This window comes from Rhopalosiphum padi, chromosome 4 (assembly GCF_020882245.1).
Source record: "Rhopalosiphum padi isolate XX-2018 chromosome 4, ASM2088224v1, whole genome shotgun sequence".
NCBI classification, from domain to species: Eukaryota; Metazoa; Arthropoda; class Insecta; order Hemiptera; family Aphididae; genus Rhopalosiphum; species Rhopalosiphum padi.
The window spans coordinates 49,972,617-49,989,859 of NC_083600.1; the positions used below are offsets into that span (position 1 = coordinate 49,972,617).

Consider the following 17,243-nt stretch of genomic DNA (forward strand, 5'->3'; position numbering starts at 1 on the left):
CTAGGTATATGAGACATTTTACGAGCTCGGGACTATGGGTGTTCGTGATATATGTATACACGTAATACATTGTGGTAAAGTATACAGTTATACTTAATACGACATCAACGCCGAATACAATTTTATTATTTTTTTTAATGAAATATTATAAAATAACTGCAGTTGCAGCTCCGCGTCAGATTAACACTCGGCGACCGAAAACTAACGCGATGGACGGCGGAAAAAATAGAATTTCTTAATAATTTTGTATTAAAACTCTTGAATATAATATAATAATACGAAATGTAATTAATGTTATTTGGAATTAAAATAACTAAAATCAAAACTATTTTTTCTTAACCGAGAACGAACTAACCTGGTTAATTAGAACCAGTTCAAATTTCTGTATGTTCGATAAAGGACGATTTCATTCTTAAATATGATTCTCGGAAATACTGACGTCATAAAAAAATTATAAGTTAAAAATTGTTTTTTCAATCCGGTGCGAACGGACATCGAATTGCATCACTCTGCGTATGGTGAAATAAAACGGACGATTATCGATTAGAACAACTTGCTAGTATACCGGCTATACTTATCTCATTTGTTTCAACGCGCTGGTTTTAAAATTATATACACTCGCACTAAATTACAATATTTTTTAATTAGAAAATTGAGGATATTATCCGAAACATGCAGCGCATTATGTAAAACAGTGTTCAACGACGACACGAAACGATAAACCCGTTTAGTTTATTTTACACAAAGCAAAAAGTACAACTATTCGTCTGTACGCATAGTTTAGTTTGGAAAAAAAATGAACAAAAATGAACCTATTTACGTCGAACAGTGGTTATAAAGACGATGTCGATTATATAATATTATATTGAAGAACCGTTTAAAACAAATCGTTAGCGATCGTAAAACGTATTGGAATACGATTTACAATATTATAATTTCGTCTCGGATTTAATTACACATTACGGACGTTGTCAGCAAGCGAGGAACGCGAGAAAATCTGAACATAGTATACTGTCCATATACGATATACAATCCAAACAATGTTTAATTTTTATATTATACATATGTGTATATAATATATAAAAATATATCATAGATATATAAGGAATATGGGTGGATTTTAATACAAGACCAGCGGGTATCTTTAACATTATTAACCGTATTCGCGTCCCGAGGGTGTTACACGCCTTTTGCGTACACGGCATGAATTAATTAATCATGTTCTAAGTTTCGCAGACTGAGGCTCATGTAAATAGTTGGGTGGGTGAAATATAAATTTCATTTTATACTTTTAGTGATTACGTATATATATATAATATATATACGTAATCACTAAAAGTATATATATATATCATGTTGTATCAGAGTGTGAAACTTGGAAAAAATGTATTCCCATTTTTCCGCGTAATAAAACTGAAAAAATGTAATACAATCGATAAACGATAAACGAAATAATAGTATCGCGGACCTCACACGAGCTTATTCGCAAAACTTATTGTACACAATTTAGTTTGTTCGGGAAGGGGGGAGGCTCAAAATATTTTATTTCGGTTATTCGCGCCGGAAATTCGTCGGGTTTAATTCCTCTATATTATATATAAAATAGTACTATACGTCCGGTTGAGAATCGTCATCGCCCACGAGTTATACCCTCGAAAACACACAGTAAGGACATTAGCGACACTAAATTACTGGCTATTCATAGTGTTAAAATATATCTACTCAAAGAAATTTCAAGGCGACAATACTATACTTACGTATACTAAGCCCATACAGAAATACAGCTATACAGATACTTCTTGTGTGTTTATTATTTGTTTGCGAGCCCAGCATATAATTATTATTCAATATCGTTAACATCTATTGGGTTATTTTTAAACATTTATGGTTATTGTTGCTCAGATGTTGCGATACAGTGGGTCGTTTGCGCTAATTGTTCAGCCGATATACATTATAAAGGTGTTTATAGTTGTATTACACTATAAAAATATTTAGACTTCCGAAAGAAAGGCATAATGATCGCGACTCAACACTTTTCGTTAATACCGATCGGAAAGTATACACAATAACAGAACTATAATACAATACGTGCAAATAGTACACAAAGTTAAGATCAATATAACTTAAAGCAATCCGGACGTATGTCCGTTGATAGACGCACGTCGCAGCTTTATAGTACGAGCGTTTATAGTGCGGAGCTTTTGTAATTTAAAATTATAGAAAACGTTTGTTTTCGATTTTTCATGGATTCCAATACTCCGTTTAAACATAATAATCTGGAATTTCAAAAATGATTCCATAATAATGTATGGCATTGCTACGAAGCTCTCGGTGACATATCAATGACGCGCGATTCGGGCACAAGTCTCAAAATCAAAGTCACCGCATAAATGTGAACAAACGGCGGCCTCGGTGGTCAGGATTGTCCCGAATGATTCACATTCAGGATGAGTGTGTTCGAAGGTTTATTCGCCGAATTGCCGATATTTTAACGAACCATCATTATGCGAGTGCAGACTTTAGTAAGAATTGTACTGTGGGCCAACTAGGAAGCTATAAAAATGTTAATTGTTCCAATCATCTGGACGTGATCAGGGTACGTTGGTGGTCAAGGGAACCCGATTTGTATAATTAAGAAACTTGAGACGCGTTGTAAGTATGGAAAATTCGAAACGTTGATGAAATTTAAATATCATAATTCGTTTAATAATTCATAGATGTAGTTACAATTGAAAAGACTGCACAGCATACAGGCGGGCGGAAATAAAAATTAAGATTTAAAATATTTAGCGTTTCGTAATTAATATTGTTTTCAATTGTATTTTAAAGATAAAAAATATGTTTTTCAAAATAACCAATAGCTATATAATATTAATGCGTGTCACGTAAAAATCGCGTGTTTAGATTAGAGCGACTTTGCATATTATGTAGGTTGAAAAATATAGTATTAAAATTCACGGCCGTTTAAGAAATCCAAAGCCTAAATTATTACACTCGAAATCCTCAGATAATATTGTTTAAAAATCGGGTTTTGTAACACTACGTGTGAATCCGTTGTAAAATTATAAAAGAAAAAACAAAAAGTTTTCCTTGTTTTTGGTCAATAAGTATATGACTTAGCTGACGACGAATACCGAACGTACCCGAACTCGGCGAAATAAAATGTCGCCCTCAAAAAGCCTACACAACACACACATTCGATTCGCAAACCAAACGTATATATGCGGCTATAAAATATATGTGTATCATGTGTCTCCGACGCGATCCTTGACCTGATTTAAATACACTTGATTTTTGTTATTTCATTATCGAGATTACCTAATAATAAAGATTGTGATAATAGTATAATACCGCCGAAAAACTGTACATCGTTTCGACTGGAAAACGGCGCCGAGCGCGTAATGCGCAACAAAACGATAGTAAGCCGCACGCACTTGAGCGATCGGAATGTTTACGATAGATCTAAAACCATTTCACGCGGATAAATCTCCATCGCCTACGACGATTAAACGTTATTTAACAAATACGCCCTGTAGTAACACATATACATATATAAAGCTGTCGCGATTGTTGTCGAGACGAATACCCATAGTTGTCCCGAGCTCGAGTATAATATTAATTTTATAATATCCACCTAGACATAGATGATATTTCTTACTTGTTGGAGTCGTCATATTTTATTATTGTCCGTAGATGCATACACAGTCAGTACAGATTTATGTATGCGCAAACAACACTATCTCACGCTGAGTAAAAAATAAAATCGGTTTCTATTTTTTCCTGAGCCACCGCCCGTCTAAGCTCGTTTGTAGATTGACGATTATAAAAATATGACCTACGCGAACTTCTATAACAATTAGTATTATAAAACGCACTGACGGACACGTTGCCGTCACCTGATTTTCAGACCTCTGCACGTGCCGAGGAGTGTTGCGAAAACTAACCGGAGCAGCGATATCGCGTGTACTCTCCACGCGTCCCGTGAGATGCACTGAGGAGTTGGAGGGTTGTCGGCGCGGTTTGCAGAGGGCTGATTTCGCGGACGCGTGCGCGGATAACCAAATAACTACCACCTCCCCTAACGGCTACTTCCACGCCAACAGTACCCCTCATATGAAACAACCCCGTCCTCCTCCATGGAGGTTATTTTACCCTTTCGCCGCCACCGCGAATATTATTTCCACCCCCCAGTTACTTCCACGCCACACGTTTCGCGTTTGTCCGACTTCATATCATCCTCACCCGCCACTCATGCCAGTCTTCATTCACCACCCACCGTCTACTTTCCTCCACCCACTGTAGAACCGCGCGCGCATTACACCACGGATGACTTTTGTTTATATATATATTTGCGTGCTTTTGTCGAGTCTGCATTGCCAAAAGATCGAGCGAGAGACGGGCGTAACTCCCAGCGCCCGATTGAGCCCTGTGGTGTATATTAAACGCGTATATAATATTACACTTGAGTCGGGTGTGTTTTACGATCGATTCACGGCAGGGACCCAATCTCGATCGAATGGTTATAATGTTTATGCAGATACACGATTCTACGTTGTGAACGTGGGTTTTTCGAGGGACACAGTAGCAGTTATTCCTAGAGATTTTTATATAAGTGCAGTCGAACACTCCAAAAGTTAGACAGTATTATAATTGTAAACGGAGTTCGTTTGACTGGTGGCAATTAAATATTATCGAAAAAAAACGTTGTAGAGTGTGGACGCCTTGTCAACACTGTTAACGAATATAAATTACATTCACGCAGTATCGTATTGCAGACGTGCGTATGGTACGTATTAGTCGAACATACACGAAAATCCGATTAGACCCTTAGTCAATACACAGCCGTAAATAGGATTTCATAAATCAGAACAGGGTCCGCTACATCAAAATCGATGAGAAGACGATAATTGTTTTTAAAAAGAGTATCTCTAGACTTAAAAAGTATAATCTTATACAGCGTAACTGAATAAAACATTTATCAAACATCCGTAAGGTCGGGTTGAAGAAGACATTCTATTAAGGTGGTCTAAAAATATATGTTGGAATTATATTTTATTTAATTAAACGAGAAACATAAACGGACCGAGGCCACCTCCGGTACGTGCGCAAAAAAACGCATTCGAGGTTTTTGTGTGACACACGATTTAAGTAAATTCCCCGACGGTCACTGATAATATTAATAACATTATTGTTTGCGCTACTCAACCGGTTATAGAAGTTTTATGTTACACCAATATTGGCTGGAGCTATATTTATGGGGAATGATGAGGGGTTATAACCTAACATGGAGTGCCAAAATATTTGGATGTAATTCTAAAATTGTATATTAAGTATAAATAAACATTATATGGATAAAAGTAAAGTACAATAAAAATTATTATTCATGATGATTTTTAAAAAAAAAAACACTTAAAAAGCTTTACCATAGGGTTTTATGGCCAATTTTTTTTTATATATTTTGAGGAGAAAAAAAGTTTAATTGCTAAATGGTTTTAACTTGTTATTGTTGTTGAAATAAAATATAATGACTTGAAAAATCTGTCTCGGTCATTTCAAATATTCTATAATACTCTACCCTCTCATCAATCGTAAACGAAACAAGCTTAATAAATTTATATTTAGGGACGCGAACGGAATAACGGATTATACCAAACGACTGGAAATCGCTAAAATCGGCCGATTCTTTAAACGAAATGCATAGACCTCAGTACAATGCGATTGATTAGTACTGCCGCACAATACACTCAACCACGTACGTTAATGTTATGTTGTTTGCCTATACCAGTATCGAAACGGCGCGCGATGTAGTAAACTTCGAGTAAAATCGAGACGAAGCACTGTAGAAAAAACCCTAAAACGAAAACAAAATAATAACGATATCAAAACACGTTACTAATTACACAAATGTATGAATAGTAAGAGCGGGCACAGAAAAATAAAATAAGTTTTATTTCTTGACCCGGTAATTTATTACGAAAATAATTATACCAACGTTATGGAAATTACAATGATAATTTATTGCTTATTATTATACCCAATTTTTGTGTGACAATGACATTTAGTAAAAACGTATACATAATACATATTCATGAACCAAAGCTATATTAATTTTTACGCAATTAATAATAATTACTTTGTTATGAATTAGAAAACTGTACTAAGATCAAGAACACAGCGGCAACATGATGCGAGAAAGTACAAACTGAATGATAATGTTACAAACCTTCTATCAAACTATACTTCCACATTCTCCTGTGTTACGCTATTATTTATTTCGAATAAAAGTTTCTAGTAGATTTCCAATAACGAGTGAAGAAAATATATTATTTATTGAAATGATTGAATTGTATAGTATACAGATTCGAATAAAAACTATTTAAAACGATCGATTTCTGGATTGAAACACATTTTACAGAAGTTAATATAATATGACGTTAGACATAAAACTGACTAAAAAAACATAATTAATCTTATTATCAAAAAAAAAAAACGATTTGATGAAATTTAGAATAGTTCTCTTATTATTAAATCATTTCAGGTATTAATAATAGCTACTGAAGTCTGAAATAATTATACTTTGATAGTTTGATAAAAAGTGAGAAAATAACACAATCTATTATAAAATTAATTCATGGTATTTATCCCTAGACACAAGGTTGGACAGTAATCGGTTACGTGTATCATTAAAGTAATAAAGTTACGTAACAAAGTTACATTAGAAGTTAGAACTTATAACTTGTAATCAGTTATACTTATTTTTGTGTAATTTTAAATGAAAGATATATGTATCTAAAGTCAAATTTAAATATTAGGTGATTGGATGGTATAAATATAATTTTTGTTGTCATTTTTAACAATTGAAATATTTTATAAAATGAATATTTAATATGAAAATTAGTTTTTTTCTTCAAAAATCATTGATATAATTATTGTCTATTTATATAAGATTTGAACAGAATCATTCAATTTAACGTTATTTCATACAATGACTACTAACCAGGTACTTAATTTTCTTTACTTTCAGTTTTTACTAATATTAGTCATATTACAAATTTACAAAGATAAGTATTAGTATTATAAATGGTGAATGTATTATTTTATTTTATAATATAAAGGAATTTTTAATATTAAGCTATATAAGTGTACTATTTGTATGTTACTGTGTAAGTCCGTTATCCATATTTCGTGTCAACCTAATATATTATAGTTATTGTATATTCTATGTATGTGATATTTTACTCGCTATACATATTAGCTAAAATATTTTGTAATAACCAGCGCATTAGTAAATTTCAATGTTTACATTTTGTTTTAATCATAACTTATATAACTAATATATTTTTCTCGTGTATCCCTAAAAAAATTAATATTTATTACTTATTAGTGTCATTGTTTTCTTGAATAAATAAACATAAATAATTCAATAGTTCATAGTTTTAAATGCAACTAAGTTACTGTAACTGTAACCAAGTTAAAAATTTCCAAAATATCTTGAACTATAGATACACAATTTCAGTGTAACTTGCAACTAAATACATCTAATTGAATAACTTTTCCGAATATGCTGACATAGAACATAAACGCTCATAAGTCATATTCTGTAAATCTATTTGAGAATTGGCAATACAAATTCAAAAGAAAAAATAAAGACCACATGACTAGTTGCTATATCAATAAAAACCACTATAATTAATGCCAAAACCGATTACTACGATGAAAATTTTCAAGTTAAATCGGTACTAAATGTCTTGCTTATATGGTATTGTTTTATTTTCAACTTAATCCTTAACTTATTAAATTCCATATGGCATACGCAACGCATTGAATTAGTCTATTTTTCTCAAGTAAAGATAAACGATGAAATGTCATAACATTATTTAAATCAAAATGTTTATTCATATTTTCATGCGTGGACAGAAGTTGTTGCTTAGTCATATTCAATAGAATATTTTTTTGTCTCAGCCGAGAGCGTCGTCAAAGACGTTAAATTTGTAATTAAGTAGTTAAATCCACCATTGTTCATATGGTTATATCATATATAATCCATTTTATCTTATTATTTAGAGAATCATACTACTCGTAGCTATTAGTCAGCTATATATAGTCATTTACATCAAATGAACCACCTTATATAATTTTTATTAACACAATGCTTCTCGCTCTGTAGTCCCGCAGAATCTGTAAAAATATTTTCTGAATGCCATATTTTTTTATCGTACTGGCGACGAAAAATATCGTTTTTCAAGCACGGTTGTTTGTTCAAAAGTAGTGCGAATATGCCAGTTTCTAGTTCGCGTAGACAACCGTCGAATTAAAACGTGACACAATTCGAAGAATAACACGAGCCGATAAAAAACGGGCAGGTTTTTTGACACGAAACAGACCGCCACGATAACGAGTTCCGCGTGGATCGTGGTTGTCAATTATAATAAAAGCGTTCGTTGCTGTCTATGTAGTTTTGTTTGACTCCTACGTCAAAGAGATAAATATAACTGTTCGAGTCGTAAATTAACTTACACTGCAAAGGTTCAATAAGAAAATTGCACACATTGATGTATTTTGAATTGACTGGGAAGGGGGAGATTTAATTTTGGCAATAATATTGCATACTCGAGTTTATAATATTTTTACAACTATAAAATGTATAATACTTAATTATTATACTATTTAATCTTCAATTTGATAGAAGCTTATTTTCTTACCATTAGAAATTAATTTTTATTATAATATTGAATAATGATTTATTAATTTTTAATTATTTCCTAGTTATATGTATTGATTGCTATAATACTTGCGAATTAAAATTTAATTAACAATATATAGTTTATTTTTCTTTGTTGAATTTGTTATTCCCGCTTAATTTTATCAGCATATATTATAATTAATTGTTATTGTCAAATATATTTTACATTTTACAGGAGGGAGTGTCAAAAAAAATTAGCACCAATAATCGAAAATGCTGAATACGTATTTAATATCTCATATGTACACGGTATAAAAACATTCGTAAATAAATTATTATAATACGCGTTTATATTTAAATATTACGATCTCTGAGGGACATCGTGCTAGTCTTTATCACAACAAGTAAAACAATAATATTATTAAAAATATATGTATAATAATATTATGTTTTATTGTACCATGTAGACGCGATTGTTGATCACCATTATTGTACACTATATATATATATATATATGAGATTTAAATTATCATACATCCATCAGTATGCCCTGATTTGAATACTAAAATTCCCATTAAATTGTTTTTTAAGTTGTTAACATATGATATAATTTATTATAATTTATAATACCAGTATACAGATGCATTTTTAAACTCCCTGCTGCACATTTATTTTGAACAAATATGATCGATTTAATTATTTTAATATATTATAAAGATTACTCGTTTGAATATAATAAAATGAGTATGGATGCAATCGCAATTAGTGAAACATGGAGTACACATAAAGGTTAATATTTAAAATTATATATATATTATATTTTGTAATTTATGTCGAAGAGGTAATAACTATAAATGAGTTATGAATGACTATAATGAAAAAATCAAAATTGATTGTTGAATAATAAAAAATATTTCAATGATTAAATTTTGAATACTTTTTATGATATTATTCTATTTAGTCTTGTCTTTCTTTTATTTAAATTTATTAGATACGTCTCAAGAGTATACATAAATATTTGTCGTATACCGTCACGTAGTTTAAAACATGATCAATATACAATTAAAAAAAAAGTATTTCTTCAATGATATTGAATATCATGTTATCATTCAGTTGTTTATCGTTATCGCATATAATAATAAAATTACTGAAAATTATTACTTATTCAAAAATAAAAAATAAGATATTTAGCGTCAACAATAATGCAATCTGAATATTATAGTGTATTATATATGATTATCAAAGTACCTATCAAACCAATGAAAATTCAAAAAGATTTCGATGATATAGTTTTTCCTCGACGACATAATATTCTTTTTATCAGTGCTAATAAGCGAGACACTAAACATAATATAGCAGCCAACAGGGGTCACCAAATGTCACAAACTTTATTTGGCCCGTCGACAAGTAATATATTTTTTTAATAAGGTTTTTATTAGTTTAAATTTGATTTTGATTTTGATTTTACTTTCTTTGGGTAAATACGTAAATTTAATTTTATAAAACATCAAAAACTACATGAATTCCTAATGTGGCGCGAAAAAAATAATTAGCGACCCCTGAATAATAGTTTAGATATAGAGATATATTATTAGACACCTACTTATTTCTATAAGATTATTTTCAAAAAAACAAGACTACAGACATAATAAAACAATTTAATCTTTAAATTAATTTTTGCTAGAACCTTAATTGCTGTTTTTGTTTATTGTTTTCCAACAGTATAGAAACAAAACAATTTCATTGCTCGAGTTCAATTTTATATCTATGGCGTTTTTGAAAAACATTGATCAATTATAAGAGCAGCGTTCATATTATGGCATATAAAATATCTATCAATTAGTATAGATTATATTATTATTATTTGAGAAAAACATATTATTTATTTTGATGGCGAACGGAAAAAGAAAAAACGGTCTTATTTTTTGAATTACCTACCGGCAAAGGGTCAATTACAAGATCAAGGTCGGTCCTTCTACAACTATAGGCTTCGACTGTAATATGCGACATTGTGTATATATGTTTAGCACGTTCACTCATGTATTGATAGTCCGACCAATTGATGTTGTCTGCGGGACGACCTTTGGCTCAAATTTCTTTATATGTGTGCGTGCTTACGTGTATGTTATTATCATTTTTTTTCTAATAAACCACTATAGAGGTTCTTTAATTTATATTTCTACGTTTTCACATCACGTATATACCTAAACCTTGCCACCCATGAAAATTTACATTCCTATCATGCGACTGTATTATAATATATTATAAAATACCTCTAGCAACATATATTATACACATTAACGAGTTTTCCAATAATTCCTGTAATAGATGCGCTATGTTTATGATCGATTAATCTATAGTAAGTGTATTCCAAGGCCACAATCTTTCCCGCATAAATGGCCCAATTCAATATGCGTGGCGTGTACTCGAGTAGTCGTTGCGCCCGGAAGGTAGGCAAACAAACGGTTGACTACGTACAACTATGCTGCGTACTTCGAACAATTCAAGGAAATACGGTATTACTTTGCATCAAATACCTATAGTCGTACCTATTAATATGTTTATTTTGTTGTTGTAAATATAACAAAATTTTGATTGCGGCGAAAGAAGTTTATGTTTTAAAACAAAACGTTATGAATTATAATAATAAAATATCCACAGGACTGGTATTAAAAACAAATATTATTGTTATCAAATTTTATCAAATGAGAATGCTTTGATATTAATATTATATATTATGAAAAAAAAACATTGAAAGCTTCAATTATCATTTTCGACGTATTGCGAAACAACGGAAATATAATTACGTTATTTCATTTTATCGTGAAATTCTTATTTAAAATCATAATATTGAAAAAAACTAATGCGTTCGAAATAAATCTCACGATTATTATTATTCTACAGTAAAATTAAAGCAATTAAAAAATTGATCTTGTTATATAATACACAATGGTCATTGCCAAATTGTAAACGAATTGTTTTATTTTAAAGAACAAAGATGATGCAACGTTAAAAAGTAATATCCTTTAATAAGCAGTCCTTTTTTCTAAGATAAACTCTTTTGTCTAACCACAAAGACGACGGTTGAACTAATTTAATTTAGCTATTTTTTTTTTTTTTGTTAATTGACAATTAAGATTCTCGTATGTATATACTATTATAATATACAATATATAACAAAAAAGATAATATAATTAAAGAAAAAACATCAAACATGAAGGGCGTGTGTTGAAGTACTAAAGGTTGTAGGTAGAGTTAATTTTTAAAATAAATTACACAATATTATCGAATAATACAGCATCGATTAAAAATATGTTGTATTGCTATTTATAAAACTACGCCTTGTTAAAAATCGTTTCGGGAGGAAGATTAATTAAATAAGCAGTTTATCAAACCTTTCATTACACAGAACTAAAGATCTACGAATACTTATTTTATATCTTTTTTCACCTACTCGTCAATATTCAGTTAAATTGATATTTGTAATATTTTTATAAAAATAATCAATAATTTGTTTGAGAAAAAATTAAAGTTAAATTAAATATAAGATATATATATATGTATTTATTTATTTAAAGTTAAATTATAATTAATTAAACTAAATAATTTAAGTAATTTTACTTAAATTATTTAGTTCTCCGTACGATCATAATAATAATCAGAGTAGTTTTTATATTTATTTTTCTTTCAGAACGTCTGATAAATAAATATTTTACATAAAATAGATTCTAAAGGTTGTGAATTATGAGAAGAAAAAATTTGAAGAAAAAAATCCCTACAAACAGATCTATAAAAGAATATATAATTCTTTATATTTCGTCCTGGCGGTCGAATCCCTTCGTATTGCAGATCCTCGTAAGACGAATATATTGATACATCGACCTCGCGAGATCGATCGTGAACGCGACGAGCAGCTAATAACATCATAACGAACCATGACTAGCGTACAGTATTATATAGTAGAGTATAATAAACTATGTGTCGTGGGATATTGCGCAAATAACTTCCCATCGCGGTATCCAACTTGTATGTTTTTCTCTAACTATTATTTTTATTATCTTTTTACCTGTTCATAGTTGGCTTTCGTATGTCTACCCTCGTCGTCGTCATCGTCATCATCGTTAAACTCGTAATCACCATACATAGAGGGCCAGGCCCTTAATGACATAGTCCTGTTAAAGTGTTGGGCCATAATGTGGTCAAGTGGGCCGAACGACGAGAAACAGTGAAATAGACAACCGAGTGCGATTGATATTAATATAAGTCGCTGACAGACGCGTTTCACACGAAAACTGTGCGTATATCGATTATACATCAGATATTAGAATATTAATTGATGTAGTTGAAACGAGGTCGCTCCCCGTCTTATATCCATTACAACTGGCGTTCGTTCATTTATTTAGGTCAGGGTGAAACTCAAAACGAAATAACCCAATCGGAGTAGGGGATGTGAAAAAAAAAATAGGAAAAATCAAATATCCTAAAACTGGGACTGCAGTTTACATAACATAAATCAACTCCACGAGCACATCGTATAGACTTGACCAACTAGCAAATACATAAAATTATAACGTGACCGGATACCGTAAATTACAACAATAGTTACTTGAATTTTGAGTATAAACAGTAACTCGGTACAAGTTACAGTTACGTAGCTATGGATAACGTTGTAATACTTAAGAATTACATACACAAATATTTAAAATACGCAAATTATACTTTAAATTCGTGCGTGCAAACTGCACTATTATTACCTAAATCCAAACGAACAAATTGCCAATGGGTAAAAATCAAGTAATAAGAGTCTTCAATACTATAATTACGTTTGGGCTTGAAAATTAGCACTATAAAATAAAGTCAACGAAAGTTACATAACATGACATAATTTGTGTCGATATAAGAGCCGTTTTTCTTATCTTACAACTCATTATATACCAGTATTAATATTTAATCAAACCGTAATATAATCTTTAAGAACTATCCTAGTTGTCTAAACGTCACTCGAATAACGTAACTACCCATCCCTGACTTAATATCGTACACAGGTAGGAGTAAATACAAAATGCCCTCTCTACAAAGAATATTCATAAAGGAATAATAACGTACCTGTGGGACGTATGTGTTCTGCGACGTCCGGATTTTTGCGGCGGACTTGAGGTCCTGCAGGAATACGTCGTCTTCATCTGTATCCCGGTCATCGTCGCAGTCGTCGTCGTCGTCATCGTCGTCGTCGCTGCTCAGACGCTTCGCGGACACCTGTTCGGTGGCCTGTTTCTTCTTGAGTATTTGATCGATAAAGTTCGGCACCGTGGGCGTGGCCAACCGGATGTTCAGCTCCTTCTGGCTGTGTATGGCGGCGTCACGGCAGTGGCGGCCGGTCACGTAACCGTTGTTGGCCGCGGCCGAAGCCGAATGTTGGGCGCTGCCACTGTGGCCCTGCCTGAGGAAAGCGTACTTCTTCTTCTTGACTTTGGCCGCGTGGCTGTGTATGAGCGCCGCGGTCGAGCCCACCGTCGTGTCCACCGAGGCGTTGGACGACATTGTGGACGCGAACACGGACTGCTCCGGCCTGGACCTGTGGTGTACGCTGTGGATCCGGGCGCCTTCACCGTACAGCTCGGCCACCTGGTCCTCGCTGATGGGCATGTCCTAAACAGACAAACGCGATGGTATTAGTGGCACCGCCGATTGTAACAGGTTTCGTTATGCGAGAGCGAAAAAAAAATCGTGTCATGAACGAGCCATAATAATAATATTAAAAACTATTATACAATACAACGAAGCCTGCAGTCTTACGAATACAGTGTGATCCCTTTTCGACGCACTTGGCGTTTAGAAAAAGCCAGTTACAGCGGTATAAGGTATAAGTATATGTCAGTATACAATATAAGGGGCTAGACGATAAATGTATAAACGATAAATTGACGATTTATAGACCACCTAACTTGCATTTTGGGTTAGAGTTTTGTCCGACCGCGATTGTTTAGGATTACTACTTATAGCACCAGTATATTATAATCAATAACGTTTCCCGAACACCGCGATTACGTAATATTATAGAGTGTCTTTAGATAGAATAATCACCCTGTATACAGTTTGGAAGCTGTCGATAAGACGGCGGCATTGTTTTAATCAGTCCAAGTACGTTGCCTACGCACGCCGCGTTACGATACGCGTACAACTGAGATTTCGCGAGTGTTTTCGACGATCTTATCGGTCATAATAATATTTAAGTATATAATCGAGTCTTTGGAACAATATAAGCGTGATATCGTATCTGCAGCCCGACAACTCTATATTATGTTATGTTCGATATACCGTGTATGGAGTTTCGCCAGCGTAGTATGTGTTTGGAGATTTTTATCGTCACCGCTTTGCGATTTTCCCCTGCCGGACGATCTAGTCGGTAGACGTACGGTCGAGCCGATTCGGGAGGATTTACAGTATTTGTGTCATTATAATGTATTATAAGTGTTATGACGTTGTAGCACAGCAAAGGTATTAGCACAAGATACATTGTTCATTTGTCTCGAAACAGGCCGTGGCCGCAATCGACCAGATATTTTATCACGAGATGATAATAATATATTATTATTATTGTTATTATAATTATTATACGACGTGTATAGAAATTTTAAATAAATTGTTTACTCGTATAAAATACGCCTTAATAAATTTGCCGAGTAATTTTAAAATACGCAGACAAATATTCTCAGGCAATAACACGCGTGTCTCAAAATAATTATAATAATTATATACATATAATCGCAAATTTTAATCCAGTATTAAATAGGTTAAAAAAACATCACATAACTTATGTTGATATTCATCGTGATTGAATACTATCCAATACATTATTTTGTGTATATCAGACAAATATTGAATGTATATTTGATTTTAAAATAAAAAACTTATGGTTTATATATTTTTCGGTTGTTTGGAAATTTGATAGGTATAATGTCTGTTAAAATTACATGATATAATAATAGTTATTTATTTTTAAATTTTTATTTTGGAAAAAACAATAAAATATATTTTAAGATACAAGCACAATAATAACAGTAAAATAATATAAAAAACAATTTTACAAAAGAAGAACCCCCTCGCACACTGTTAATATTTATTGACATACTAACTTACTGAATTTATTTTATTTTTCATATACAAAATTCGAAATTGCTATTCAAGCAAATTCATTTAAAGTAAATTTGATGTACTAAAGTTAAACTGTGATTTAATTTTAGACAAGAAACTTAATTGTTTGTGTTGAGGGAAAACTATGTAAGACATGGGTTGAGGCAGAGAGTGAATGTGTTATGAACACTTTGGTTTGGTTTACTTGTAAATGCCGTTATAAATAATAAATATTAAAAAATAAAAATGAGTGTTTGGTGTCAATCAAAATATTTAGAAATATAAATGATTTTATAATTTTACCTAGAGGTTATCAAATTATAGTACGAATCCTGAGAATAGTTTTTGACTGATTACTTATTATCCATTATATTATTATAATATACTAGTAAATTTATAGTAATTGATATATTATGGAACGAATAAAGTGATAAAAATATTAATTAAATTAATGTTTTAAATACTCGTAAAAAATGACTGTATTTGAAACATAATGTAGTAATATTAAATACAAAACATTTAGTAAAAATTTGACTCTTCTTACCAGCAAACAATGTAATATGAACAAAATAAATGCTAACCGTATTGCAAATGCTTAACTTAAGATCACTATACAATATGCATATGACCTATAACTTTTAAAACATTAAATTGGTTTTCAGTTTCTTTTTTTTTAAATGACATGAAAGCATAATAAGAATAACACACAGTATAATTTGTATGTCTGAAAATGTATGCATAAATTATGAAGAAAAAAATGTGCAAATTTTAAATTTTATATTTGCATGTATATAATTTGAATAAACGATAAGATTCTCAACATAAATAATCTAAAAAAAATACAAATGAATATATGTATATTATATACATTTTCCTTATTATTTGATAAATTATTTAAACAATGACCTAAGTCACACGATATTATACTCAAGTCCATACATGTAAACAATGAGTGTACCTATGTCTGAAGTGCCATATTATATATTTACTCAAGATAAAAGAAACTTAATACCTTACTATTAAAAATGTAGATACACATATTAATTTGTAAATATTAAAAATGCTGAGATATAATTGTGACTTTTTACTTTGTTTGATATACATATATATATTATAATATAATTAAAATATCTCACGACTCTATAATTTTTAAATGTTTTTCTAGAAAAAATTCAGAATCTCATCACACTAAAGCTATTTAAATTATTGCCGAAAAATAGAATGTTTAGCATTTAAAAGTGTTTTTGAAAGCTAAAGTGCATCATAATAGTTACTAATAAAATTTGACTTATCGGGCGAATTCAAAAAATATTTTGAATCGTGAAACCTTCTTTTACAATATACCACAGAAGCCAGAAATCTATTTATTAATTGTATATACACATTTTTTACAAAATATGTAATACATGCATCACAAATTGTCCTT

At 31.3% G+C, this 17,243-nt stretch overlaps 1 protein-coding gene across 7 annotated transcripts in view; it reads right to left on the reverse strand.

Annotated features, from left to right (window-relative positions):
* Positions 1–17,243, reverse strand: part of LOC132930870 (facilitated trehalose transporter Tret1-like) — a 59,248-nt gene that overhangs the window by 12,990 nt on the left and 29,015 nt on the right. For 6 of the 7 annotated variants that reach the window (XM_060996967.1, XM_060996966.1, XM_060996965.1 and 3 more), the window contains one exon: positions 13,790–14,332. In XM_060996967.1, coding sequence (XP_060852950.1) covers positions 13,790–14,332 — 543 coding nt within the window. Of the gene's footprint in view, positions 1–3,658; positions 3,984–13,789; positions 14,333–17,243 lie in introns of those variants that run through there. The other variant, XM_060996969.1, reaches the window with a different exon arrangement.